At 58.3% G+C, this 26,318-nt stretch overlaps 11 protein-coding genes across 14 annotated transcripts; 4 read left to right on the top strand and 7 right to left on the bottom strand.

The window, feature by feature from the left end:
- Positions 1-371: 371 nt before the first annotated feature.
- On the bottom strand, positions 372-2,800 carry MES1 (Methionine--tRNA ligase). Its single transcript, XM_047988394.1, has one exon. It carries the CDS (start codon positions 2,646-2,648, stop codon positions 669-671), a length of 1,980 nt encoding a protein of 659 aa, XP_047844389.1. The 5' UTR covers positions 2,649-2,800; the 3' UTR covers positions 372-668.
- A 246-nt stretch (positions 2,801-3,046) lies between these two features.
- JDV02_006953 (uncharacterized protein) lies at positions 3,047-3,881 on the top strand. Its single transcript, XM_047988393.1, has one exon. It carries the CDS (start codon positions 3,290-3,292, stop codon positions 3,755-3,757), a length of 468 nt encoding a protein of 155 aa, XP_047844388.1. The 5' UTR covers positions 3,047-3,289; the 3' UTR covers positions 3,758-3,881.
- JDV02_006952 (uncharacterized protein) lies at positions 3,836-4,751 on the bottom strand. Its single transcript, XM_047988392.1, has 3 exons — positions 4,660-4,751; positions 4,023-4,531; positions 3,836-3,966 (listed from the first exon to the last, which is right to left on the bottom strand). The coding sequence occupies exons 1-3, from the start codon at positions 4,711-4,713 to the stop codon at positions 3,942-3,944; spliced, it is 588 nt and encodes a 195-aa protein (XP_047844387.1). The 5' UTR covers positions 4,714-4,751; the 3' UTR covers positions 3,836-3,941.
- A 369-nt stretch (positions 4,752-5,120) lies between these two features.
- Positions 5,121-6,610, bottom strand: DOT5 (thioredoxin peroxidase dot5). The gene is made up of 2 exons (XM_047988391.1): positions 5,787-6,610; positions 5,121-5,657 (listed from the first exon to the last, which is right to left on the bottom strand). Exons 1-2 carry the CDS (start codon positions 6,490-6,492, stop codon positions 5,338-5,340), a joined length of 1,026 nt encoding a protein of 341 aa, XP_047844386.1. The 5' UTR covers positions 6,493-6,610; the 3' UTR covers positions 5,121-5,337.
- A 1,107-nt stretch (positions 6,611-7,717) lies between these two features.
- Positions 7,718-10,412, bottom strand: JDV02_006950 (uncharacterized protein). Its single transcript, XM_047988390.1, has 2 exons — positions 8,942-10,412; positions 7,718-8,884 (listed from the first exon to the last, which is right to left on the bottom strand). The coding sequence occupies exons 1-2, from the start codon at positions 9,399-9,401 to the stop codon at positions 8,100-8,102; spliced, it is 1,245 nt and encodes a 414-aa protein (XP_047844385.1). The 5' UTR covers positions 9,402-10,412; the 3' UTR covers positions 7,718-8,099.
- A 963-nt stretch (positions 10,413-11,375) lies between these two features.
- QCR7 (Cytochrome b-c1 complex subunit 7) lies at positions 11,376-12,017 on the top strand (the record flags this gene model as incomplete). The annotated part of the gene is made up of 3 exons (XM_047988389.1): positions 11,376-11,491; positions 11,667-11,829; positions 11,922-12,017. 3 exons carry the CDS (start codon positions 11,376-11,378, stop codon positions 12,015-12,017), a joined length of 375 nt encoding a protein of 124 aa, XP_047844384.1.
- A 120-nt stretch (positions 12,018-12,137) lies between these two features.
- JDV02_006948 (Ubiquitinyl hydrolase 1) lies at positions 12,138-15,872 on the bottom strand. Its single transcript, XM_047988388.1, has 5 exons — positions 14,905-15,872; positions 14,100-14,849; positions 13,942-14,048; positions 13,728-13,890; positions 12,138-13,677 (listed from the first exon to the last, which is right to left on the bottom strand). The coding sequence occupies exons 1-5, from the start codon at positions 15,475-15,477 to the stop codon at positions 12,649-12,651; spliced, it is 2,622 nt and encodes an 873-aa protein (XP_047844383.1). The 5' UTR covers positions 15,478-15,872; the 3' UTR covers positions 12,138-12,648.
- A 178-nt stretch (positions 15,873-16,050) lies between these two features.
- TYS1 (Tyrosine--tRNA ligase) lies at positions 16,051-17,769 on the top strand. Of its 2 annotated transcripts, XM_047988386.1 has the most exons (5): positions 16,051-16,367; positions 16,418-16,849; positions 16,900-16,964; positions 17,019-17,085; positions 17,135-17,769. In XM_047988386.1, exons 1-5 carry the CDS (start codon positions 16,247-16,249, stop codon positions 17,587-17,589), a joined length of 1,140 nt encoding a protein of 379 aa, XP_047844381.1. In that variant the 5' UTR covers positions 16,051-16,246; the 3' UTR covers positions 17,590-17,769. The 2 variants fall into 2 exon arrangements, with proteins under 2 accessions (XP_047844381.1, XP_047844382.1); XM_047988387.1 differs by having other exon boundaries at positions 16,051-16,849.
- On the bottom strand, positions 17,626-19,951 carry JDV02_006946 (uncharacterized protein). Of its 2 annotated transcripts, XM_047988384.1 has the most exons (2): positions 19,799-19,951; positions 17,626-19,746 (listed from the first exon to the last, which is right to left on the bottom strand). In XM_047988384.1, exons 1-2 carry the CDS (start codon positions 19,923-19,925, stop codon positions 17,777-17,779), a joined length of 2,097 nt encoding a protein of 698 aa, XP_047844379.1. In that variant the 5' UTR covers positions 19,926-19,951; the 3' UTR covers positions 17,626-17,776. The 2 variants fall into 2 exon arrangements, with proteins under 2 accessions (XP_047844379.1, XP_047844380.1); XM_047988385.1 differs by having other exon boundaries at positions 17,626-19,951.
- Positions 19,952-21,480: 1,529 nt separating this feature from the next.
- JDV02_006945 (uncharacterized protein) lies at positions 21,481-22,441 on the top strand (the record flags this gene model as incomplete). The annotated part of the gene is made up of 8 exons (XM_047988383.1): positions 21,481-21,511; positions 21,617-21,636; positions 21,693-21,727; positions 21,786-21,799; positions 21,858-21,872; positions 21,922-22,043; positions 22,095-22,239; positions 22,293-22,441. The coding sequence occupies 8 exons, from the start codon at positions 21,481-21,483 to the stop codon at positions 22,439-22,441; spliced, it is 531 nt and encodes a 176-aa protein (XP_047844378.1).
- A 705-nt stretch (positions 22,442-23,146) lies between these two features.
- On the bottom strand, positions 23,147-25,293 carry JDV02_006944 (uncharacterized protein). Of its 2 annotated transcripts, XM_047988381.1 has the most exons (4): positions 24,131-25,293; positions 23,765-24,041; positions 23,601-23,709; positions 23,147-23,527 (listed from the first exon to the last, which is right to left on the bottom strand). In XM_047988381.1, exons 1-4 carry the CDS (start codon positions 24,950-24,952, stop codon positions 23,191-23,193), a joined length of 1,545 nt encoding a protein of 514 aa, XP_047844376.1. In that variant the 5' UTR covers positions 24,953-25,293; the 3' UTR covers positions 23,147-23,190. The 2 variants fall into 2 exon arrangements, with proteins under 2 accessions (XP_047844376.1, XP_047844377.1); XM_047988382.1 differs by having other exon boundaries at positions 23,168-23,527; positions 23,601-24,041.
- Between the last annotated feature and the right edge of the window lie 1,025 nt (positions 25,294-26,318).

The following is a 26,318-nucleotide window of genomic DNA, read 5'->3' as shown; positions in this document are numbered from 1 at the left end:
CGACAGCCGCCCCAATGTCAAACAAGGACGAGACGTAACGGCACGGGTGCGCTGTCGAGGGGAGGAATCAGAGGGTGAGTTTGCGAGACGGAAAGAGTGCAATGCGACAATGGACAGGCAGGCAGGCAGCTTTCCCACAGTCGAGAGGTTAGGTCTGGTCCACCCCAAAATCGTGTCAGGCGCTGCCCCTCCACTCCATCCCAGCGGTGGTGGGCGGCCGGAGTTTAGTGGGCCGAGCCGCCGTCCAGCGCAGTCCATGCAGCCCGTCATGATGGACCTGTACCGCCATGCAGCACCACCACCAACATGGAACATCCCGTCACCAACACCACAATTTGATCCACAGCATATGAGTTTGATGCACTGTACTACAGGTACACATGGGCCTTCAACACCTATGCTACGCATGCGTTTGGTATCCTTCAATACCAATACACTCAGGAATTTCCAGGACGCCCTCTCCACATCCATTCTCGCCGTCTACTTCGTAGCGTCGCTACAATACATGCTCATGCAGACATGCGCTTTCATTCATGCATCGCCTCATGACCATCTGCGCCGACCCAATCATCTAACCACCCCACACGCCGTGCCCGTCCTCTTATGCTCAAAATCGTTCAGAAGCGCTCCAGGCATCAACCTCCCTAGCTCATATCCCCCTCTAGAGTCTACTGCTTGCCCCTGATGGGCAGGTCTTTGCTCACCTCGGCCGACGGCGCCGCCATGCCGCCTGCCGCCGATGCCTCGTCCTGCGCCTTAGCGTCGACACTGCTGCTGTGGCTGACGCTGTTGGCAACCTTCTCCACGACATTGCCCGCCTTGTCGCCCAGGGTGGCCTTGGCCGCCTCTGCTGCCTTAGCCGCCTTCTTGGCCTTCTTCTTCTCCTTCTCCTCCTGCTTCTTCTTCTTGGCTGCCTCCTCGGCCGCCCGGGACTCAGCAGACCCTCCAAACGCGAGCTTCCACTCCGCAACCTTCTTGTCGTCTATCCTCGTGAAGAGATACGCCGCCTTGCCGATCTTGTGGCCACCCTTGAGCGTTTCGGGAGCCCAGGTGTCGGGGATGTGGCTAAGCGTCGAATTGAGCTGCTTGCAAATGGCTTCGGAAGTCGACGGCATGTAAGGGGACGCCAGCGAGGCAAGAAGGTGGCACAGGTTGAGCGCCAGGCCAATGACGGTATGCGTTCGCTCCGGGTGCTCGGCCAGGTTTGTGTTGTCTAGGCGATACTGCAGCAGCAGGTTGCCCTCGGTGCTGATCTCCATGAGCTTCTTGACGCCGGCGCGGATGTGGACGCCTTCCATGAGGTCGACGTATTCCTTCAGGAGATCGTTGACGCGCGAGATCCAGGCAGGAAAGTCAAACGTCTCGTCCGAAAACGACGCCGAGAACGCGGGAATCGTGCCGTCGCACTTGGCGTTGACAAACTTGACAATGCGGTTGACAAAGTTGCCAAAGTTGGCCAGCAGCTCGCTGTTGTTGGCCTGCGCAAACGCCTGCCACTCGAACTGCGTGTCGCTCGTCTCGGGTCGGTTCGACAGCAGGTAGTATCTCCACACCGAAGGCGAGAGGCCGATTTCCTTGACCTGGTTGCCGAACACGCCAATGCCTCTCGATTTGGAGAACTTGCCGTTTTCGTAGTTGAGGTACTCGGTCGTCGACAGATGGTTGAGCATGGTCCACTTGTACTCGGTGCCAATCTCGGACCCCGGGAAGATGACGGTGTGGAAGGGCACGTTGTCCTTGCCCATGAACTGGTATAGCGTCACCTCGTCCGGGTTCTTCCACCACTGCTCCCACTCGTCCGTGTAGTTGGCCGTGATGGAAGGATAGCCGATGCAGGCGTCGAACCACACGTAAATGACCTTCTTCTCGTATCCAGGCAGGGGAATGGGCACACCCCACTTGAGGTCGCGCGTGATGCTCCGGCCCTCGAGGCCCTTTGTCAGCCACGACTGCGTAATGCTGACACCGTTCTGCGGCCAGCCATATTTCTTATGTGCCTCCTGGAACCACTTCTCGATGTCGGGCTGCAGCTTGTTGAGCAGCAGGAAAATGTGCTTCGTATCCCGGGGGATCGGCTGAGCGCCGTCAATCTTGCATCGCGGGTTGATCAGCTCAAAGGGGTCGAGCAGGCCACCGCACTTGTCACACTGGTCTCCTCTCGCATCGTCGTAGCCGCACTTTGGGCAGGTACCCTCGACAAAGCGATCGGCGAGGTAGCCATCGTGCTTCTCGCAGTAGGGCTGGGTGGTGGTGCGCTCCTCGAGGAGACCCTTCTCGTGCAGCTTCAGGAAGATGTCCTGGACAATCTCCGTCTGCTTCTCGGTGGTGGTGCGGCCAAAGTAGTCGAAGCCAATCTCGAACCAGTCGTACACCTCCTTGTGCTTGGCGTGGAACTCATCGCACAGCTGCTGGGGCGTCTGCCCCGTCTCGAGGGCCTTGGTCTCGGTGGCGGTGCCGTACTCGTCGGTGCCGCAGATGTAGATGGTCGGGCGGTCGCGCAGCCTGCTGAACCGGGCATAGACGTCGGCGCTGAGAACGCTGCCCACGACGTTGCCCAGATGCGGCACGTTGTTGACGTACGGAAGGGCGCTCGTGATGAGCGTGTTCTTCTTGCCCTTGACGGGCAGGATGGGATTTTCGACGCCCATTGCAGCGGGGCCTCTGTCGAGTATGGGCTTTGAAAGGTCCTCGGAGGTAATGGATGAGGGGATACAGGCGGTTGGCACAAGGCTCGCTAGGCAAAACAGTCTTATATAAAGCACGATTGCAAACCCTCGAGCGCGACCTGACTCACCGAGATGTCGCACTTTTGACTTGGAGGGGCACCGTCGTCGGAGGGGTCCAGGTGTGGTCCAGAGGCGTCACGTGTGAGGGGCACTTTGGATTGCCAGCGGCGCACCCCGCGGCGCGAAGTAGTTACCCAATGGAGCACAAGCTTCAATGGCCTGGCCTGACACCGCAATATGTCAGCGACTGGTCGGCCGAGACAGTCGAACAACTGGAACCTAATACACTCGGACAATCGTTGCAAGGAAAAAAAAAAAGCAGTCGATATTCAGACAATTGGCTTGCTTGCCGCGTTGCTTCAGATCCTCATCACTCGAAGGTCGTGACGCACAGGGATTTCATAGAGTATCTTCATCATATTGAAACGGCAGGCCTACCAACTTCACACAACTCTTCGTCGTCAAATCATCCCACTCATCAGTCCAACTCAACTCAACAGCGCAGTCACTCACGACGCAGGCGACACAACCCTCAAACCCTCATTAGCCACTCATACATCGCCATGCCAGACGACCCTCTCGAAGGCGTCTTCAACATCGAGGACCGCTTCTACCAACAAGGGTACAAGCAGGGTCTCGAAGACGGCACCGCCGCCGGCCGCGCCGAGGGACGGTCCTTTGGCATGCAAAAGGGCTTCGAGAAGTTCGCCGAGAGCGGCCGCCTCGCCAGCCGTGCCGTCGTCTGGGCCAACCGCATGCCGCGCAAGGAGGACCCAGCCGGCGCGACGGGGCCAGAGGAGGAAGAGTCGACCGCAGCCGCAGCCGCCGCCGCCGGAGCTGCCCAGGAGCGGTGCAGACTGCCGCCGCTGGCGAGCAACGCTCGGCTGGACAAGAACATCAGGCTCCTGTACGCGCTCGTGGAGCCGGACACGCTGTCCACGGAGAATACGGACGAGGCGGTGCAGGACTTTGACGACCGTGTGAAGAGGGCGCAGGGCAAGGCCAAGGTCGTGGAGCGCATGGTTGGCTAGGCTCGCTTTCGCATCACATACACGGCGTTTGACATCGTACTTGACACTTGGGGGTGCATTATCACGCATGGAGTTCGGATAGGGTTATGGGAACATTGGAATATGTCAAAACAACATAGGGAATAAAATTCTATACCCCCCCCCCAATCCGCAAGCTATCTTATGTACACGACGCCACGCCCATCTATTGGAACGTCCGGCAAGGATACCTGCGAGTACCGTTAGCAATGAATCAATGAGGGGCATGCGAGAAAAGCCAACTGACCCCTCAGGATACGAGTTCTCTTCCGTCAGCTCGTACTTGTGCACGTCCCACGCCCCGGACGTCAGGCTCTGTCCGCTCGGCAGCGGCGGCAGCCCGTCCACGAACACATCCTTGGCCACGTCCTTGGGCGCAGCCCTCTCGAGCGCCTTGGCCAGGCCCAGCGTCTCGCCCTCCTGCTTGGCCGCGACGAGCTGCTTCGCGCCCGCCTCGCCAATGAGCTCGACCTTGGGCGCCGCGGCGCTGCCCACCGTCAGGAGCTGCACCACGTCCGCCTGGCCCACGACGCTCAGCTTCGGGTATGAGCGGCGGTTGTCGCGCTTCCAGTAAGGGTTGTCGGCGATGTCGCCCGCGGGGACCGTCACGGGGTCGTCGAAGGCGAGCGGGTCGTTGGAGCCGGGCGCCGGGTTGCGGTACCACGGGTTGAGGGGCACGCCGCTCGAGCGGTTCGGGTCGATGGCGAAGGCCTTGCGCACCGTCTCCCAGATGCCTGTGGACTGGAGGGTTTGTTTCTGCGAGAGTCTCGCGTCAGTGACCTTCAACCCTGCGGTGCGATCATTTGAGGGGGGCCCTAGGCTGCCTAGGTTTCGGCAAGGCCAATTGAGCTCGCCTCGACGAGGCAGGGAGGCATTGAGGGTACCTTGGAGATGGACATGACGCCACCGGCGGCCTTGGCCACCACCTTGGACGACATATTCGCGACGGCGTCAACGGGATGCAGGTGGTGTTGTAGAGGGAGGCCGGAATTGAGGTCGAATCAGAGCGATGGCATTGGCGATCTGCTGGAGGCAGAATTACCCGACTTATTGCCGGGCTCTGAGTTCTAAACAGCCTACCCGGCACCTCAATATAGCGCCTCGAGTTTGAGACATCGCCAGCTGGACAGCTTGCTATTGCACTGCATTTATTAGCATCTTGTGACTGCTTCGTGTAGCTTATCATGAAAACCAAAGGCTGGTCACTGTAAACATGGCTTATTTCGGTCAATGACCACTCACACCCGAACTTAGTTTGGCACGGTGGCTCAATCACAACTCCCTCACCAGCAAATGCGTGAGGCATTTGACCACGACAACCATTGACGAGTATCACCAACGACGAGCGCCATGTTTGCCTGGGAACAGTTCGTATCAACATTGTATGAGAGTACATAGTCCAATGATGCTTTGCACCGCTTGCTTTCTATCCTCCACGTCTATTGCGCCCCCGAAAGAAGCGCATTTCACACCTGACGAAGGGAGACAAAGAGACGCCGTCGCGCGGCGGGTCGAGGGCGTCGCGTGCGACACTCGGCAGCCCGCGCGCACGCAGAGACTCCTCAGTCCTTCTTCTTTAGCTTCTCAACCAGCTCCTTGACGCGCTCGACGGTGGCCGCGGGGCCGCCAGCCTCTGCGACGAGCACCTTTCCGGCCTTGTCGACGACGAAGACGCCGCGCTGGGTGCCCTTGGGCTGCTTGCGCAGGCCAATGGCGGCGATGAGCGTCGCTTGCGGGTCGCACAGCAGGGGGTACTGCAGGCGCTGCTTCTCCTTGAAGGTGGTGTTTGCCTTGAGCGAGTCGGCGCTCAGGCCATAGATGGCGAGCCCGTCGCCCGTAAGGGGCTCGTAGGCGTCGCGGAAGAGGCAGACCTGGTTGGTGCCTGCGCGCGCGTGTGGTCAGCGACTGAACATGTCTGCGGAGATGCCGGGCAACAGGGAGTTGTCATTGGGAAAGGGTGAGTTGAGTGATTAAAAGAGAAAAGGGACGTAGAAGGAAATGGGAAACTCACAGCCGGGCGTAGACGCCTTGGGGTAGGTGAACAGCACGACGCCAGACTTGCTCTCATCGACGAGCTTCTTGAGGCTCGTCTTCTGGCCGTCATTGGTCTCAATCTCGCCGCCGAAACCCTCGAGGTCCACGACATCGCCCACAGCGACCTTCTTGCCATCCTTGTCCTTCTTCTCAACCTCGGCGTCCTCCTTGGTCTTGGGCGGCGACGGCATAGAGGTCGTAGGGCCAGTTGCCTTCTTAGCAGTCTTCTTGGGCTGGGCGTCAGGGCGCGTCGCTTTGGGCGCAGCAGGGGCCTTCTTCTTTGGGGCCGGCGCCGGCGCGGGCGGCGGCTGGGGCGCCTTGCGCTTGCGCAGCTCGACGGGCATGATGAAGATGGTTGTTGAAGTGCGACGAGGTGGTGTGGCGTGGTGTGGCGAGGCGTAGGCGCGAAGGGCGGGGGTTTCAATACACGGCGTGTGGGTGAATTGTAGATTGTAGCCCCACGAAGATGACAGAGGCAGCGGAAGGGAAGAGATGAAGGAAGAGGAAGGTGATGAAGCCGGGCGACGACGCGGAGGAAGGAGGCTGGGGGGCACAACAACAACAACAACGGGCGAAGCAGCACACAAACATGCAAGCTGTCGTCGCAGGAGCGAGCGGGAGAGAGCTTGCCGCCCACTCAGCGACTGTCGTGTTCCAGCCAACCGCCCGCGACCAATCACCATGTGCGGGCGCACCGTTTTGCTACCCCCAAACGGAGGAGCTCTTGGCCCAAGCTCCCGTCTTGCTGTTCCATACGCTCGGGGGGTCGTCGTTCATTTGGCAGGGTCCCTGGTGGGATTGCATATATTGGGGTAGGTAGCAACTTAGTAACCTCCAAGGTTGTAGCTGGAGGCGGCGGTGGCTGTGGGGGTTTCGGGCAACCTCCATATGGAACCTCCCCGATCAGCCCGCAGGAGCCTACCGTACTACCTACTAATGCAGTCCGTTAGTTACTGGACGACGGCCTGGACGGGACGGGACGGGGGCACTAGCCAACCAACCAGCCAGCCAGCCAGCCAGCCGGGCAGCATTGGCAGGCCGGGGCCGCCGTGCTACAGGCACCATCACTGGGTTACCGCATGACCGTTTCGCATCGTCCAGCAGGGTGTGACACCCGCTGTTAAGAGCAACTGCCGGCTTAGAAATAGTCGCAGACTGTAATTGTAGCTCACATCGAGCGACCTCCTTCCATGCAACCAACCACTACTGTACAATACGTACGTCCTATACACACTACGAGATCTAACACACGGAGAGGGCTCTACATCCCCCTCGTCCACAGATCCATCGCATCTCGGGTGCTGTGGCTCCGGCGCTGGGACGGTGCATCGCGTCACCCGTCTCGTCCGTTTCCTCCGAGGACCACCGCTGCTGCGCTCCGTCACCAGGGCTCGTCTGGCAGTGCCTCACTCTTCCATCCTCGACATACATACCCTCCTATTCCGTATCTACCGTACCCACACACGCCATGGATCCTCGGGTGAGTTTCAGGAACCGCCGCGCCTCATCTCCCGTGTCGACGCCGCCCTCCGTTGCCTGGGAAGCACCACCATTATCTACACAAGCACTGTGCTGACCCCCCGCTTTCGTGAAGAAGTTCATGGCCCCGGTAGCCGCCTTCACCATGGCGAGCCTGTTGTTCGTGTGAGAATGAGACTCTGAATTCGCCCGCTGGGTTGCCGCTTGACACGGCTGTGCTGAGATGACTCGTTTCGCAGATATACAAGGTCCTCAATCCGCAGTGCCAAAAGTCAAGCTGTGAGTTTGATCTCACACCACGTCAACAGCACCCGGCTGACCGCTTCTAGGGCAGGAGGTAGGCCAGGCCTAGAGGCCAGCGTTCGCGTTGCCGGCATATCGCGCCACCACGTCGTCCCCTTGGGTCATCACACATCATGGAGCCAGCGGTTGAAAATTCGATCGAAAGCCTCTATAGGGAATCAGCAACTCCTGTGCTTATCTACATACAAAGTGCTATGCTACAACCCCGTGCCGTTCCCCAAGCTCATGCAAGATTGTCCCCCTCTGACCCTTGCCTCCGAGAACACCGGCCAAACACCGTGTGGCGTTACACGTGGAACAAAAAGGAAAAAGATGCAGTTGCATGGGCGGACCTGACGGCCTTTGAGCCGCTCCGCTTGCATCATGGTTTCGGCCAACATGTCTATACCGACAGCCGTCCACCTCCCGGGTATCTGAGCCGCGCCCGTGTATTCCGCGTGCCGTCATGAAAAGTGTGGAACGTCTCTGTCACCCCGTCTCCCGAGAATTGGCTCGCGCATACGTGCCACTATGGCTGTTCGGCCAGCCGGTCTCGCTTTTCCAGGCCGTCCAGCCTGGTCTGGTTGAGCTGTCGCATCACGTATTCATAAGTCAGCATCGTCACCGTCGCTGCCGGCACGGCTCGCATCATGTTGGTCCCCAACCCTGCGTAGAAAGCCCGCCAGCCCTCTTCCCGAAGTATCGCCTGAAACGTCATGACGATGCCACGATACTTTCGCGTGTCCTTGCTCGCAGAGGCGTTGGGCGCTGTTGTAGATATGCCTAGCCCCTGGAGATATTGCTCGCCAGCTACCGGTCGCCTTTGTGTCTGGAGTCTGGTGCGAATCACCTCGTGGGGATACGTTGCGCTGCTGGCTAGGATCTTGGACAGGATGGAAGCGGACAGAATGCCCAGCCAGTGCGGCTTTTCCCCGTGCGCAGGCGCCTCACCCATGCCTTGGCCGGTGAAAGTCGTCTTGAGGTACTCATACGTCGGAAACTGTACAGCGACATGGGTGAGGCCGAGAAGAGCCGGGGTGAGGCCCGAGTAAAACGAGGCGAGGCCCTCGGATGTGTACATCTTCCTCGCAGCGTCCAGGGTCGACCGATAATGCCACGGAGCGTGCAGTGTCGGGCGCGTGGTTGGCGTGTTACCGGGCTTGGGGTAGATGGTGTGTAGGTCATGATGATCTATCGCTGGTGAGTGGCTCTGTGACATGAGCCGCGTCTTGATGACCCATATCGGATTCGTGACAATTGTGCTGCTTGCACCAGCAATTATGGAGGACCAGAAATTAACAATATGAATGTTTCCTGGACGTCTGTGTTAGCCGCGGGAGGCGAGAGACGCAGGCTAGAGCGTCGACGTACCGTTGTGGTGTCCCAACCACACCTTGCTCTTATTGTAGACTGTGAACCACACCGCCCAGGTTGGCAGATACCCCAGAACGATGGGACCCAGCCCCCGATACATGCCGCGTATGCCTTCCTGGCGCCAGATGACCCTGGCCGTGCCAACCAGCCCATTGTAGAGCTTCGGGTGGCCAACCATGCGGCCATTGTCGACCACTGTGTACGCCCCTTGAGCTTGCAGCTTGGTCTTAATGACATCAAGTGGACATGTGACTATGCCGGACGTGAAGCCGCCGAGAGCACCGGCGATGGCATTAAATTGGGAGTCAGAGGCGTTGACGGCCCATCTCTGCAGCGGGGTCAGTGCCCCGGTGTCGTGCATGGAAGGCGATGTGATGGCGGCGCTTCGGTACGAGCTCGTAGCATCGTCTGTAGGCGAAGAAACCCGGCTTGGCTGGGGCGATTCGTCGTGAGACATCCCCTCCTCGGCGAGCCGGGGCAGGAGTTCTGGATCAAGAAATGTGCACCGTCGAGCTATGTCCGGTGTCGCCCCCAGGGCCAGGCGGACGAATGGCGGCTGCCGTTTTACCCCTCCGCCGAGGTCTCTGGCCACTGGTGGACGACCGCGGCTTTGCTGCTGGCAGCGAAGGAAATTGAAAAAGGGGAAATATTATTCGAGGGTGCCGCGTCGCGTCGAGCGTGAGAGGCGGATCGATGTGGTGTTTCTCGAGGTTTACCCCAGCATCCGATGCCGGGGCAGCAGACGGCGGATACTGCGGGGAACGCGAGCTCTCCAGCGCCGCAGTCACCTTTCCGTCCTAGCGAACGCCGCTGGCCATTGACTTGCAAAGGGAAATCGGGATGCGTCTTGGGAAGCGCGTGTAGCGGGCGTCGAGGCAAGGCCAGGCGAGGCGGTCGGAGGGCGCGCGGGGATAGGCGCTGGCGCTGGAGCGTGGTGCGGAGGTGGGCGGCGGGATGTTGAGGTTGAGAGAAACAGGGAAGCGGAGCGTGTGTGGAGGAGGACAGGGCAATAATGACGAGCGCCAGACGACGTTTTCAGTGTCCCCTGCCGCCCGTCTTGTGCCGAGCAATGGGCGGGGGCCACCAGGGGCGCCCAGCGATGGAGTTTAGTGGGGTTCCGGCAGGCGCTGTAGGTCGCTGACGGCGCAGAGTCTGTCCGCAACAGCGTCGGTTCCCGCCAACCTTTGTGCTAGCCCGTGCTATAGCGCTTAGAAACACACGCGGGGCCACCTATTACTCAGTGTCAGGGCCAGCGCCGGACGACCCGTTTGGATCCGTCCACCGGGGGGGCAGCGCTAGGGAAGACGTGCCGCAAGCCGGGCACTTCAGGCAGCTGGAGGCGCCGGGCAGTTGATTTCAATCACTCCCGCTACGGGTTTGGGCGTCCTAATAAGCAAGCCCGGCCTCCGCGGACTCTCGCGACCATTTGCGCTGCGTAAGAGACACACTCGCTTGTGAGCTTGGTCGGGAAGAAACGGGCTGCTCGCCAGCCGCCAGGCAGGGGACACGGCTCTGGTTGAAATATCGATGCGTAGTGCTACCAGTATCCATGCCCCGTGTCGTCTGATCATGCCGACAGGGATGCATACTGACTGCAGCTTGGTGACGTCTTCCTGTCACGCCGCACACGTGAGAAATTACGGCCGACCGCGGCACGGGCCATACAGGTAGCATTGCATTTTGTTGCACGAAGTACGAAGCACGTAGTAACTAACCTTTCAGCTCCGTCTGGCATTTTGAAACTCCGAGCCGCCGACATTCCCAGACTACTATACTATCGGAGCGCCTTACAGATCTCGCACGTCTACAATATATAATATATTTTACTTCGCATGTATTCAATTCCTTTGCATGACGACGGCAGCATACGTGCGTATTTGCGCATCGGAAGTCAGTCCAAATGATGTGCTTGTAGACGCTAGGTGCTTTGCGATGACCACTGCACAAGCCCACCTACGTTCTTGAGTTCGGCAGGGGCGGGCAGGTAAACGTCTGCTCCGATTCCGACCAAGATCTCTGCCCCTTAGAGAGAACCGAGAAATCCAAGGTAGAAACGGTCTGAGTATTCAGTCCAGTGCTTTATCGACTGCCTTTTTTCCTGCGAATCAGCTTTCGTTCGAGTCCGAGGCGTTCGTTGCCCTGTCAGACAATCGCTCTGTGCCCGGACTGACATCTGCGCTCCGTTAAATCACGTGCGCTCCGCACTCACTCTCGTCTCACTCAGTCAAGGTGACCGTACCTATCACGTGACATCCCGAGCACTCCCAGGTTTGCCAGTCTTCCAATCATCGTCGCCGCATTTCGCGCATCACGGCCCGGGAAAAAAGCGACCTCGCTCCTCTGCAGCTCCCGACCATCAATTGACGCGGCCCGTCCCCTCCCCAACGCACTCCCCCGACCTTTCGAACGTACGACTCGATCGCACGCCACAATGCTCGGACTCTCCCTCGCGCCGTTCGTCCTGCGCCGGCCCTGGCTGGCCAAGATGCTCATGCCTGCGGCCAACTGGTATGCCAGCGCCGCCGGCTACCGGAAGCTCGGCCTCAAGTACGACCCCCTTTACCACCCGCTCCCTACGGGCGGCCGCCCAGGATCTTAGAAGGGATATGGCGGCTAGATTTGAAGAGGAGGAATGACCCAATTGGCTAAATGGAAACATGGCAAATGGCTTTGGACTTGCATCCGTTGAGCTTGATGGGCTGACGCCTGGCTTGTGATATAGGTTCGACGACCTCATCGAGGAGGAGCGCGAGTCCACTCAGCTGGCTCTCCGCCGTCTCTCCCCCAAGGAGTCCTACGAGCGCGTGTGGCGCATCCGCCGCGCGACCCAGTGCAGCTACCAGCACAAACTGCTGCCCAGGGACCAATGGACCAAGCCCGAGGATGTATGTTAGACTTGTTACCCGGCTACGCTACCCAGAATCCGGCCGTCTACCTATGAAGCTGGGGAAAGGTACTGACTGGATTGGCTGTACAGGACAAGCCCTACCTGCGCAGCATCATTGCTCAGGTCGAGGCAGAGATTGCCGAGCGCGACGCCCTCGACTCTATGGAGGTCATCAAGAAGCACTAAGCGGCCGGACCTGGATATGTTCTTTTACGCCAAGGAAGCAGGAAGCAGCGCGGTCCTGACTACACATTAGGGCTCGGCTCGAGGGGAAGCTGACCAAAGGACTTGATAGTCTCTTTTGTACCCATACCATGTATAGACAATGTCTCAACCCTCAAGACTCATTGACCTGTCCACAACTCACGGTTCACCTGCTTCATCTCGTGCTTTACAGCGCTTTCATTATTCCAGATGCATAATACTTACTGTACAGCCGGCCGAACCCTCCCCTATTCCAGGGAAGATGTCGCGGTGGGCATATCGACAAGGCTGGCGAGACGTCATCCGTGAGCTGAGCTCCGGTGATGTTTCCGAGTTCAAGCTGAGCGGAACGACGTCTGCACACACCGCTTCACCATCCTTTCTAGATAGACCTTCAACAACACGACAATCGGGGTGCGGATACCAGCGCGCCTAAGCAAGAGCCTTTGGGTGCCAAGGCCATCGTCATTGCTCATAACCGTTTCCGCGCCTTAGATTCCGCATCCCAGTCGTAACCGCCACATCCACCTTCTCCGCTCCAGATGTTACCACACAGGTCTTCAAACGCAGCAAAGCGCTCGTCGTAGAGATCCTTTTCGAAGTGCGTGTCGCCTTACATGCGCTGATAGAACAGCAGATAAGCGACCTTGTTGTCCTTGATGCTCTCCTTGACTTGCTTCTCTTTTGCGCTTCCGTTCGTGCCGTTGACAACACTGCTCCAGCGTTTGTTGCCGCCAGCTGAAGCTGTGACCTGCTTCCAACCGTCATCGTCACCGGTGTCCTCGTCGTTCATGGCACCAAATCTGTTGGCTGTGCCAGTCGATGCGTTATCCTTGCGAGACTCCTTGACTTCCTCTTCTGAGCCACCTTCGGCGACGTCTTCGCTGCGTACGCGGCGGAGAACAGTATCGTCCATGCGGATCCATTCTCGGCCGTCTTGCCTGCGAACATCTACGGTGTAGTGGCCGCCGCTTGCATTCTTACCGTGATGATATACCACGCTGAAAAGCTTGTACTTGGGCATCGCCCCCTCGCCCATAGTCTGACGTTTCTGCCTGGACAGAGCCTCCCGTGGAATCTCAAGCTCCAGAGGATAGCCGACCTTCTTCCATATCTTGATGGTGCCGTGGCCTTCGGCGTCAAATTGGAAGCGCTTGAGATGTAGGATGAGCACTGGCGGCAGCGACTCGATGAACACTTGCTTCGTGGCCACCACATCCTTACCACGAGGCGAGTTGAAGTCGCCCTGGAGGCGTTCGGGACGTGTCAGGCCCCGAAGGGCGTCCACGACGTTTCGAACATCTGGTGACCCAATATCGAGCTGGAGCGGCTGATATGGTTCGGTCGTAATAGAGTCCTTAAGCCCTGGCACGCGGAACTCGGATCGAAGGAGGCCTCCAAAGATCTTGCTGATTGGTGTAGACGAGTTGGAACCGGATGATCGCGTGACAGCCGCGCGTTGCTTGCGGCCGACCTCAAGCCAGTCGCCTGAGGGATCCGCCGAACTCTGGCTCGCTGTCAAATCCACAGATCCGGTCTCAGAGTCATTGACCTGTGGACTGGTCATGACCTGGGTAAATTCGTCATCTAGGGATTGAAGGAGGAAGCCGAGAAACTCTTCCGCATCCTGTTGGTGGCCACGCTGTAAAAGATTAGTAGGGTTGTAAAAAGCGGCGGGGGAAAGATGCATACCCTCATACTCGCAAATCGTGAAAGCTGCCTTATTGCTTCATACACGAACTCGGGAGTGAAAGGCTCGCCATACTTCTCAAGATCCTCGGTCTTCAACGTACGTCCGAGCTGTTCAGGTGATGAGGCCGACGCAAGGGACTTGAACTCATGCATGAACATGATCCTAAGAAATGATTAATAGATTGCACTAGCAGCTGAATGGCAAAAGACAAACATGGCATTTATGAGTGGGGTGTCACTCTTGAAGCTGTGGACAGCTCTCTTGCTGACCTGACCTAGGAAGTCGTGAAATGGAACGCAAAACATAAGGGTTTGAAGAACCTAAGCAAAACGTCAGCATAGAACCCTCAAGTCATCATCGCCTGGACCTACAGAGTTCATATAACACATGTTGCCGGTGTTGATGAGGCCACGCGGCTCGAGAAAGGGAATATCGTCGCCGTTCTCAACGCTGTATGCACGAACCGCCTCAGCGAGGGAGTCGGCATTGGATTTGGAGAAGTTTGAACCCGCAACGGGCCCAGGCGATTCAGATTCGCCGCCATTAGCCGTATGTGATGTTCCGTTTACCGTGGGGGAAGCCGAGCTGCCCTTGGAAGCGGACTTGGCGAAGAGGTTTGCCCAGCTGGTCGGGGCGGCCTTGACTGGAGGACTGGCGGTCAAATTAGGCGTGTTGCCAGCATCTGACGCGTCACTGGGCTCTAGAGCAGTACCGTTGGTCATGTCGGGGATATTCTCGCTGAGTGGTTGAGTCTCGACATTTTGCGTCTTTCCATCAGCACTGGAGGGCTTGGATGTCGGTCGCGGTAGAGCTGGCACCACGGGGACTGCTGATGTTGCCGAACGAGTAGTTGCGGCGACGGGCGACTTCGTCACTGTGGCTGCTTCTGATAGTGTAGCCGTGACGTCAGGTGTGTTCCTCGACTGCACGTCAACGCATGAAGCCTGCGAAGCTGCTCCGTTCACGGCTTGTGGAGGCACCTTCACATCGTCGACAGCACTCAGCGGTTGGTCGGCGGGCAGCGAGACCGCGGCGCTGTCAGCATTCAACGGCTTTCTTCGTCGCCGAGACCGGGGAGTTCGGGAAGGGAATTCAGCATCAGGTCGCGATAACCATGGTAGCTAAGGAGCCAGTCAGCGTTCGCTCGCGGGCTTCATGGAGAGGAGCTGTACTCACAGGTGGTCGGAAAGGCTGACGTTCGATGGTCGGTGGGCTTTCGAGTTTTTGCGGTGGCGGCGGCGGCGGCACAACGGCTTGCTCGATATGTTGCGGCGTGGGGGGAGTTGGAGGCGGAAGCATCTGCGAGGAATGTGTAGATGAAGGAGTTTGCGGTGGTATTGGGGCCGGTGCCGGCGGAGGCTGATATGCGGTAGAGAGACTAGGCGACTGTTGTTGCGAAGGACGAGGATAGCTCGGGGGAATGCTGACGCCAACCATAGGGACGTACTGATGCATGCTTGGCGGCGATCTTGCTGGATAGCCCTGATATGGTGGCATGTATCCTGGCGAAGGCATGCCTCCGTTTTGAAACTGAGGCGGCATTCCATAGTATGCTTGCGGCGCGCCATATGGCATATAGCCGGAATAGACGGGGCTCATGTGCTGCTGATGATACTGCGGCATGTACTGAGGCTGCCTCCTGCGAGGGTTGCCTCCGGGGCCGCTGCCCATGTCGGCTCCAGGGACGCCGCCAGGGCCTCCGCCCTGGTGGTGTATGTTCTGCCCAGCCGGCAGATGGCGGTTACTCATCCTGCCGGCTTGGGATGTCGTAAGATCGCGGATGTCGCCCAGACGTGCGACTTCCGCATCTACTCTATCGTCACCGGGTCCCGAGGGTAGGAGGAGAGCGCTCGGCGACCGCTAGGCGTTGGTGCGGTACGGATCGTAGTGGCGAGACCTTTGACGTCTTCTGAGCGGTTCGGGCCGTGGAAAACGCGTCGCGCGGTAGAAGGCCACGCAAAGGCGAAGAATCGCGGGAGCGGCCAGACGAAGAGACAAAAACAGATACAGAGGCCCTGTGGAGTGGAGAGATGCCGTCGGAGGCGAGTGAGGGCGGTCGCACGACACAAGGGAGACGATGCGAGCTGGCGATGCAGTCGAGCGAAGCTGGAAGAACAAAATTTACGGCTCGACCACGGGTATTACAAACACTTGTTGGTGAGTGACTGACGCTGCGACCCCAATCTGGCTGGCCGGTCGCGCTTGCTTTCCGGGCCCCCACAAATGGCGGCGTTTGTCTGAGGCGGGAATTAATAGTGGGCCTTTCGACACCCTGACCCTGACCATGAACAGGCCTGACTCTACAAGACCGTGAGTCGGAGGCGCCGAGTACGTACTCTTTCTGCCCTGCCCCTCCAAAGAACTTCGAGTACGGGTCGCAGAGTCAACCCCACCAATTCCAAGTCGGCTTTCGTGAGTCAACGATCGCGTGCGCTCGACAACCTCGTCTTGTCCAGGGCTGCTCCAGACTCCGAAAACTACATTCACTCGACCTCGCCGAGGCCACTCAGTCCGAACAATGGCCACCATGTCGGCGTCCGAGAGGTTCGCTCTCATTAATGAGAACCTGGCCGAGATCTTGAACCCCGAAATCATCGAGAAGATCCTGGAAGAAGGGCGCAACCCCCGAGTCTACTGGGGTACGATTTGTGGAATTGACACCGGGCACCTTGACTGACAATGTCTATAGGAACTGCCACCACCGGTCGTCCTCACTGCGGCTACTTCGTGCCTGCCATCAAGATCGCACAACTTCTCGCTGCCGGCTGCGATGTCACCATTCTTCTCGCCGATATCCACGGCTTCCTTGACAACCTCAAGGCCCCTCTCGAACTTGTCGCGCATCGAGCCGAATACTATAGACTAATCATCAAGGCCATCCTCGAGGCCGTTGGCGTATCGACTGAGAAGTTGCGTTTTGTCCTGGGCAGCGACTACCAAAAAAGCTCCGAGTATGTCATGGACGTGTACAAGATGTCGTCCCTGATTTCAGAGCACGACGCGAAGCGCGCGGGTGCCGAGATTGTCAAGCAAACAGACAACGCGCCGCTCAGTGGCTTGCTCTACCCGATATTACAGGTTCTCGACGAGCAGTACCTGGACGTGGATGCCCAGTTCGGAGGTCAGTCAATTCCGTGTATATTCACATGCCCGGAGCTGACACTGTTGCAGGACTCGACCAGCGAAAACTTTTCATTGCCGCAAAGGACTGGCTGCCAAAGATAGGCTACAGAGAGGTACAGATTCCGTACCGCAGCAACTTGGAACCTGGCAGAGGCTAACTAGTGCAGCGTGCGCACATCATGAACCCCATGGTTCCCGGTCTTCACGGTGGCAAGATGAGCTCTAGCGACCAAGGTCAGCATCTCCATACGTCCAGCCCCAATTGTACTAACAGATGAAATAGACAGCAAGATTGACCTCCTGGACGCCCCTGAGGTTGTCACGAAGAAGATCAAGAAAGCTGTGTCCGCCCCGACAGTTATCGAGGAGAACGGCGTTCTTGCCTTCGTAGAGTTCGTTCTATTACCTGCTGCGGCGCTGCGAGGCAAACGAGAATTCGTCGTTGATCGCGAGCGAGACGGTCTCGAGCCCCTGGTGTACACGGACATCGCACATATGCAAGACGATTACAAGAATGACAAGCTGACCCCGCAATTGCTGAAACCGGCCGTCGCGAAAGCGCTAAATCAGCTCCTAGCGCCCATCCAGGAGTCGTTCCAAGCCTCCAAGGAGTGGCAGGAAATCAACCTGAAGGCCTACCCACCGCCTCCCAAGAAAGAGAAGAAGGTCAAGGACAAGGGGTCGCGCCACCCTGGCAAGCAAAACCAGCAACAGCTACCAATCCGCGAAGACCAGTGAAGGGCACTGAACATTGGAAGTACTTCAAGCATAGATCAACGATATAGACAAGCCAATTGAATCAGACTCTAGCTATAGGCCTGAGCAACATCTCGGAAACCGACGCCAACTTTGCGCTCGAGGTCTTTTCTACTCTCATCGTCCATGTGTCGCCGTTGCAAACGCTTTATACCATGCTGGAGTACAGTCACTCGTCCTTGAACATCCACCGCCCCCCTGGCCGCATTGCCTCTCGGTACCGCTCCATGACGGTTTGATTCTCCCTCTTGGCTGCCTCCGCCTTGTCCGCCTCCAGCTCTTGGGTGCTGGGGAAGTCTGCGTTCCAGAAGCCTGGCGGGGATTGCATGCGCGAGAAGCGATGCCTGTGCTTTCCATACTTGTTGGCCAGTTCCTGCGTCTTGGCCTCCACCCAGAGCTCATCGCGCTCCTCCCTGTTCATGGTGGCGATGCGGTAGGCGTAGTCGCCGAGGTACTCCTCCAAGAGTTTCTGCTCCTCAAGACGTTGAGCGGGTGTGAGGGGCGGGTCAGGCCGCTGGGAAAGGGCCAGCGCGCGGAACTGCTTTCCGCAGCAGTGCATGTCCGTGCAGCCGGGCAGGCACGCGCGGTCGTCTTTATCGCGCACCACTTCGGCGAAGGCAAAATCGTGACCGTCGTTGGCGTGCGGGTTGATCTTGAAATCGTCGAGTCGGAGCTCAGACGGTGGTTTGCCTCGCAGGGAAGGTGCTAGCATGGATTGCCTCTTCCGTGGAGGAGAATTATTGCGGGCCACACGTGTGTGAGAACCCAACGAGATCCGGGACGTATCTGCGGGCTGGGCCAACGGCGAGCGAGTCGTGCTCTCGGCGCCCTTGTCGAAAGGAAGCTCGCGCCGTTGAGGTATAGGCAGGCGATCGTCCGAGGATGGTGCCCCCCGACGTTTATTTGTTGAACGCGAGATAACAGCATCCTCGGCGGCGGAAGGGCTATTGAGCAGCGTGCTGAGTCGTCCCGCGGCCCCTGAATCTGTCACATAGCCTTTGCCACCAGAAGCGTTCGTCCCATAGACGCCACCGTCTTCTGCAAGAGTCCCAATCGCATGGCCAAGGTGGCGCTTGTTCCTCGGGGTGTCTCTTGGCTTGCACTCAGCTGACCTTGCCAACCGCACATTGACACTAAGAGGTGCAAGTGCCGACGACCTGACGAATCTAGGCGCTGACTGTGGCAAGAGAGGTTGCCTAGCCGGAGCGGTTATAGGTGTAGCAAACGATATATGCGGCCGTGGAGCTGCATCTAAGGCGCTTGAGGACACGTGCTCCTGGTCCTTGCGCTTCCTCGGCGTCTCCATGCGTTTCTCAATGTCATCCAAGTCAAGACTTTCCTGAGTCTGCACGCCGTAGCGCCCGCCAGACAATATGGGACTGGAGTCCTCCTTGGGTTCTGATTTGACAGGTGGTCCTGAAATATCTTCGTGTTTTCTTTTCCGAATTATGCGTTCAGATACAACCACGAGGACGTCTGACGAAGGCTCCTGCTTAATTGATACCTCATCGAGAACGTCCTGGCGGGGGAGTGGCGGGAGGTTCTCTGCAGACTCCTCTTCATCTCCCTGCGTTGAGTCCGAGTGTAACGGACCGGGCACCGGCTCTTGGGGGTTAGCGGCTGTCCTTGGAGCTGAGGGCGATTCATTGCCGACATGTGTCGTTCCATTGTCGATTTCGGATGTTGATTTACCTTTGGAGCTCGGATCGCTTGTACTAGTCATCGTCCTTGTCGAAGGTTCGGCCAGCTGGTCTCGTCGCGGTAGAATTCGAATGCCATGCTCCTTCTCCGCCGCGTCGATTAGGCCTTCGAGGTACGCGGCATGCTCAATCCACTTCTCCCGTTCGTCTTTCCTCCTCTGGAGCGCATCGCGGGCCGTTTTGAAGTTTTTTGACAGTGCATTGAACCTCCGGCGGAGCTGAGCATTATCGGCCTGCAACGTCGCCACACTGTTCTCATCCACTTTCGACGGCGACACAATGGGCACTGGTGTGAGGAGCAGAGGAGCTGTTGAGGTTGGCGGTTCGTCGAAGCTTAGACCTTGATCGCCCAGAGATCGGACTGGTGCTGCACCCGCATCTGTTTTCGCTCTGATGTTTCGAAGCTCACCATCCGCTACGCTGCTGTCAGCGCACTGCTCTGGTTGCTCCAATTTAGTGAGATGAGACGCGTTGATGGAATCGTGGCGTACCGGTGGCGAGCAGCAAATCTATACGCTTGCACGCATCTTGAAGAGCGCCGTCGAGGATTGCTCGTCCGAATTCGAACCATGGCTTCGTTGCGTCCATGACAGGATCGCTCGCGCCATGGGTCGTCATCAAGGCGGGCGCTCTTACAGTCGACGTGATATCTACGGATGCTACTGCACGCGCGTCCCCACCACCGCGTCAAGTGATGGTCGTTGTCTGCTGGGTGGGGCTTGGCTGGGCGCCTGTTCACGTGATGCAAGCCCACCACAAGTTTGACGGGAGCATGGGAGCCAACGGGCTTGGATGGCGCGAGGATGAGCTTTTGCATGACTTTACGGGCCGTCGTTGCTTTTGGCCAGAGACCCATTGAGAGGCTCTCAATGAGACTTTGCGTGCGCAAGGGCTATTGGAACAGCGTGCGCCACTGCTGCCCAATGCCCTCTGCCAACTGCGGTTTGACACTCACACCGCTGGTCCCAGTCCCATCCACCGCCTCGACGGTACAAGACACAGTACTGCACAGTCCAGGATTTGCTCGACTTTGTTGCGCAGCGATTCAGTGCTGTACGAATGATCGATGATACGTGGATATGCGTTGAACGGCAACGCCGCCCAAGCCACGACGTGGGGTTAAGTTCAAGGCCCACCGGGCGGTTGAGTACTTCGTAGCGGGAGTTCCGGAGTGCCGTTCATTTGCTTCATCGGGAGGCAGACTGGCGTAGCACTTGACCTTGGTTGTCGCTAGGTACACAAGGTACCCGACACTTTCTTGATTCACTGAGGCGCTGACCAGCGCTGTCACCAAGCTGGACATTGCACCGTGTCGCGCGTACCGATATCGCACCGTACAATAACTCACTGCGGAGGTGGCTCTGGTGGCGCACATCCCGATTCCCAGCGAGAGCGGTGCTGTAAGCCGATGGCCCGGCCACTCCAATTGGCACTGGGCTGCAGGCGCTCAGGTGCTGAACCAGCCTCTCCGAGAAGTCGCCATGCCTCGCTAGTGCAACCTCAATCGCCTCTCTTCCCTCGCACACAAACCTGTTTCTCCCTTCCTCCTCTCCAATGCACCGCACGCGAAGCTGGGCCACTCTTCGTCTTCCCAAATTGCCACCCGAATCCATCATCACCAACGCGCAAAGGCTGACCTTTGCCCCTCAAGTAAGCCGGATCTATTTCCTTGCCTCGCGCGCCGCCGACTGTTGGTGTCAATGGCAACGCAACAGTCCACCGCAGCCAAAATATCCCCCCCCCCGCCATGCAAAATCCCTAGTCTGCCCCGCCTTGGCCTACCGTTTGGTCGAGAACACGCACGGTGAAAAACCGATGCGGCAAGCCAAACAGCTCCATCCATTCTATCGTTCAGAAATCTCTGCCATTTTCGTCCTCCTACACACGCACCACTCATCACTCGCCGTTGTTCCTCCCACCAGGCCAACCTCACCTCTAACTTTATTAGCCACCCGCTTCATCCTCGCGTTTCATCTCACAAACGGTACGTTACGCCTCATCTCGTCTGTCTTTGCCCTCGTCGAATTTTTACTCCTCTGCCTTGCTTGTTATCGCGAAACAGCCTCGAAGACCCCCGCCTGTTATATCACTGATCTCGCCACCATATACTGTTGCAATGCCATGAGTGCCACCAGATCGCTAACGCTCGCCACAGTCACCTCAATCAGCAAAAATGGAGTACTCTCGCGGCGCATGCTACTCTTGTATGTACACCCAGCGAGGTCCCGGCTCGTGGCCGTCTGCAGTGACGCTCTCAGTCGTGATCATCTCATCCTATGTGCTTGAACCCTGTGCTAACTTTGACGAAGGCGGCTCTACCGGCCACCAGGTATGATGAGAGGTGACTATATCTGTGTCGTCTGGCCAAATCTGACAGCAACGCAGGCCCGTGACTGCCCTACCAAGGGACCTGCTAAGTGGTACGATTGGTCTCGTCCTTCCTATTTCCTAGGGCCACAGTTGCTGACCTGTATCTAGCTATAACTGCGGTGGTGCGTATTCGTCTCAGAATTCAGGCTTCCCTACCGCTAACATTGATGCTCTATCAAGGCGAGGGTCACATGAGTACGTTGGTTCCATGCGTGTAAGAACTACCATGTACTAACCTGCGCAGGCCGTGACTGCCCCGAGCCTCTCAAGGACAACAAGTCGTGCTACAAGTGCGGCCAGGCCGGCCACATTTCTCGTGACTGCCCTCTTGCCGGCGGCAGCGGCCAGGCCACCGAGTGCTACAAGGTGAGGGGAGAGGTCCAAGGTTGAACTGCACAAGAGCTCACAGAACAATAGTGCGGTGAGATGGGCCACATTGCCCGCAACTGCACCAAGGCCGGTTTCGGTGGCGCCTATGGCGGTGGCGGTGGTGCTGCTGGTGGCTTCGGCGGCGGTGCTGGCAAGACCTGCTACTCCTGCGGCGGCTACGGCCACATGTCCCGTACGTGAACATCTGTCAACCCGGCGTTGCGCGTCCCCTCTAACCCATCACAGGCGAGTGCGTCAACGGCATGAAGTGCTACAACTGCGGCGAGTCTGGTCACTACTCTCGCGACTGCCCCAAGGAGTCGGCTGGTGGTGAGAAGATCTGCTACAAGTGCCAGCAGGCCGGCCACGTCCAGGCCCAGTGCCCCAACAACTAAGCGACGGGCATGGTGTGTTCTCTCGTGTGATGATATCATTTACCGAGGGGAAAGTTGGCGTGGCAGCTCCATGATACCCACGACGGATATTTTCTTTGCTCTGTTTTTTGCGGGCTGCACTGGCAGACAGCCCGACTGAAAAGTTGTTTTTCCATCGTTCATGATCGGCACGACCATAAAGTGGCTGGGTTGCAACTCGCGTTGCGCGTAACTTTGGCAGCAGCACCACGGATCTTCTTTTCGCCATGGTATTTGGGCACGCCTTGGACTTGGATTCGCCTCGCAGTCGGCGTCTTTGACGGAGAGCGGTAGACAACCCGAACCTGGGGAAGGAAGAATGGCGGCAGGTGTCGATTTGGGCGGGACGCGGATGTTTTGACGGCATCCTTCGGGGGCCATGGCTTCTGCAGCCCGCCCCTCTCCCTCTTTGCAGCGGTGAGGGACGAAAGCTCAGCGCCAGCGGGCCGGCCCAGTTGTTAGTCAGGACGAGATGAACTCCCGTTGATCCCGAGCGATGGCCAGAATGGTGTGAATGCGTGAGACGGCCCCGCCGATGACCGACTGGGCTTTAAAGACGGCGGTCCTGGGCAGGCAATGCCCAATGCCGTCCTAGAGACGAATACACGTGACAGAGAGCGGTAGGTGTTACGACCAGGACATAATCACACAACTTCCATGAGAGGTGGCTGACATGATCCAAGTTTTGCTACATACTTTACAAGACTCCTCCTCCTCCAAGTCAGGTGTTTTTATAGCATCGACTTGGGAAAGTTGCGCATGGCTTGGCGCACGCCAAGGTCGCCGAGGACCTCCTCAGCGCCGCCCAGGATGGCGTCGAACTTGTAAGTGCGGTTGAACATCTCAATATGCTTGCCCATGCCGGTCTGGGTGAGGCCGCGTCCACCCCAGATTTGGACGGCCTCGTCGGCGACCTCGTGGGCGGCGCGGGTGCAGCTCATCTTGAGCAGGCCAATGGGGCCGGCAAGATGCTGAGCCTGCTGCTTGTAAGGCATGTGGCACATCTGGTAGGTGATGGTTTCCAGCCAGGCCTGGTTTGCCTCGACGAGGGCAATCATTTTGGCGAGTCTGCGGTGAAGTTCGGGTCAGCTGCACTGCACGCCTTTGAGGCGCTTCCCGGGACAAGGAGAGGAGAACTCACTTTTGACGGATGACGGGTTGGTCGATGAGGCGCTTGCCAAAGACGAGGCGCTGGTTGGCCCACTTGAGGCATTCCTCAACAATGGTCCTGCAGGAGCGCACAGTGGCGCCTTGAAGGGATCGTTAGCAACAGGCTCTCGATATCTCGCACAAGCCACGACCTACAAGTCATTGTCCACCGCTCATGGTTGAAGTTGCTGAGGATGACGTGGATGCCCTTGTTCTCCTCACCGAGCAGGTTTTCGACGGGAACCTTGACGTTGTCAAAAGTGACGTAGCTGGTGCCGGCCGCGGCCGAGTACGACGTCTTGATGGCCTTGGTCTCAACACCTTCACCGCGGGGGATGAGAAGGACGCTGAGGGCCTTGCCAGTTCGGACGCCGGTGACGAAGTAGTCACAAAATGTACCATTGGTGATCCACTTTTTGGTACCGTTGACGATCTGTGCCGGGCTCGTGTTAGTTATCAATGGCAGTCTCTGGTACGGGACGAGGGCGACTTGGGGCGAGACAACAGCAGGTGGTGACTTACATAGTGCTTGCCATCGGGCGTCTTCTCGGCGGTGGTGCGTAGGCCGGCCACGTCGGAGCCGGCAAAGGCCTCGGTGATGGCGAGACACAGCTTCTTCTTGCCGCTGAAGACCTCTTGGGCGATCTTGTTCTTCCAGGCCTCGTCGTGGGCAAAGTTGAGGACAGCGGTGAGACCGATGGTCATGCCAGCCATGTTGCCGTCCTGGAAGCCCCGGGTCATGGTGCGGGCCATCTCCTGCGCGACAATCATGTCGTGGAAGTAGTCGAACTCTTTGCCGTCGACGACGCCGCCGCCCATGAGCTCGACGCCGTGGAGGTGCTTGCCGGGGCCGAGGCGCATGTGCAGGATGCCGAGCTTGCTCATGCGTTCGATCATGTCCTGGCCAATGTGGCGGCCGGTGGCCTCGCAGTCGGCGGCCTCGGGGGCGAGGTGGCGGTCGACGAACTCGCGCATGGCGCGGCGCAGGCGGCGGTGGGAGTCATTGTAGAAGGGGCTGCGGAAGGGCTGGGCGAGCCACAGCGGCTCGGCGTAGGGTACCTTGCTCAGGTCGCCGGGCTGCGGGGTGATGACCTGGGGGGACTCGCCGCGGACGGTGCCGACGGCGAGGTCGGGGTACTTTGCGAGGACCTCGTGGCGGTGGAGGTTGTAGAAGACGGAGGTGGCGTCCTGGCCGGCGATCTGGCGGAGGACGGACTCGCCGCCGGGGTGGGCGTCGACGAACTCGGTGAGGTCGTAGACTGTGCTGTCGATGATGCACCAGAGGGAGTCGTCGGAGGTGTGCTCGCGCACCTCTTCACGGGTGAACTCCTTGGAAGAGGCCATGGTGTTTGTCGTGTTTGGACGACGACGACGACGACGTTGCGCCGCTGGGTGTCGAAAGGTGGGTGGGTGTGGTCGAAATGTCGGGGGACGAACGAGCTGCGTTTGGCGGGTTGCTGTACCGGCAGCGGCAGCAGCAGCAGCAGAAGAAGAAGTTGCGGCGACTAGGGCGTTGAACTTGTCGTTCTTGTTGTTGCCGCCGCTGTTGTCGTTGCGGTGTTAATAAAGGGATGAAGTCGGAACGGCCTGACCGAGGATGGAACTGTCTGTGAGACGTCACCGACCGAGTACGTTGGACGAGACGGAAGCTCGAGCCGCTGCCGGCAGTGGAACTCGAGTTCTTGCCTCGGCATGTTGTGGGGGATGTCTATGGGCGAAGAGTGCAAATGCGCGGCACGTGGTTGGCTGGGGGCTGGAGGATCCATGGGCCTGAACCCCAGAAACTCCTCCCGAGATAGAACCCGTGGGCCCCCCCGGCCCCTCCATATGTTCAGCCCAACAGCTGGAGCCGCCCAACCGGGGGGCGGGGTCTGGGGGGCATCCATGGATGTCTTCAGCGAGCGCGCGCGGACTTTTTCGGCAACGGCGGATTCGGAGAGGGTTGTTCATCAAAACTCCGGTTCAGCATCTCGACACTTGATTACCGTTCGTTCGTCCGGAGCTGCAGCCGGCAGCTGACGGGGTGCGCAAGATCCCGGGTTCAGTCGCAGAACGGGCTGGCAGAGGTATAGTTGATGATTACCCGTTGCACTTCTTGTAATTAGCAGCAGAGATATTTCTGGACTGTGCGCTGCGCCATCCATCACGGCGATGTACTTTCTGCTTTGAACTGTATACTGTATACTGTACTTTGGATACTATACGATATACGTACGGAGGAGCTGGTGACCTCTTGAACCTCACCGACTGAGAGCTACCCTACCCAGGTAACCAAGCCATGCTTCAGCCAAACCGTCGATAATAGGTAGTCAATCACGGCAACTGCCGTCGCATCTGTCGAATGGCAGGATTAAGCTTTCAGTTGAGAGTCCCCCGACGGCAGCCGCACGCGAGGTGAACCCTACCTGGGGGTGGGACGCCCGCCGGGTGCGGCAGCAGCAGCAGCAGCAGCAGCAGCAGCAGCAGTTCTAACGGGCCAGACCCCCACCGGCTGCCTTTCTGGGTGTTGTTGGGCTCCATTCACATGGGGGCAATTGAGTCTCGACTGGCTGACCTCTTTGTTTCCCCGTGCCGTCCCTTGGGGATGGATTGTTTGCTTGACGCCACGAGAATTCACGCGGTGCAGCTGTGAGATTTGGGCTTGACCAGGCTCTGACAGCAATACAGTACTACGGGCATGTATGCATGTATGTACTTCGTACCTCCAATT

Source organism: Purpureocillium takamizusanense, chromosome 6 (genome assembly GCF_022605165.1).
Source record: "Purpureocillium takamizusanense chromosome 6, complete sequence".
NCBI classification, from domain to species: domain Eukaryota; kingdom Fungi; phylum Ascomycota; class Sordariomycetes; order Hypocreales; family Ophiocordycipitaceae; genus Purpureocillium; species Purpureocillium takamizusanense.
Note: the sequence above shows the minus strand (reverse complement) of the source record. Positions and strands in the feature narration are given on the sequence as shown.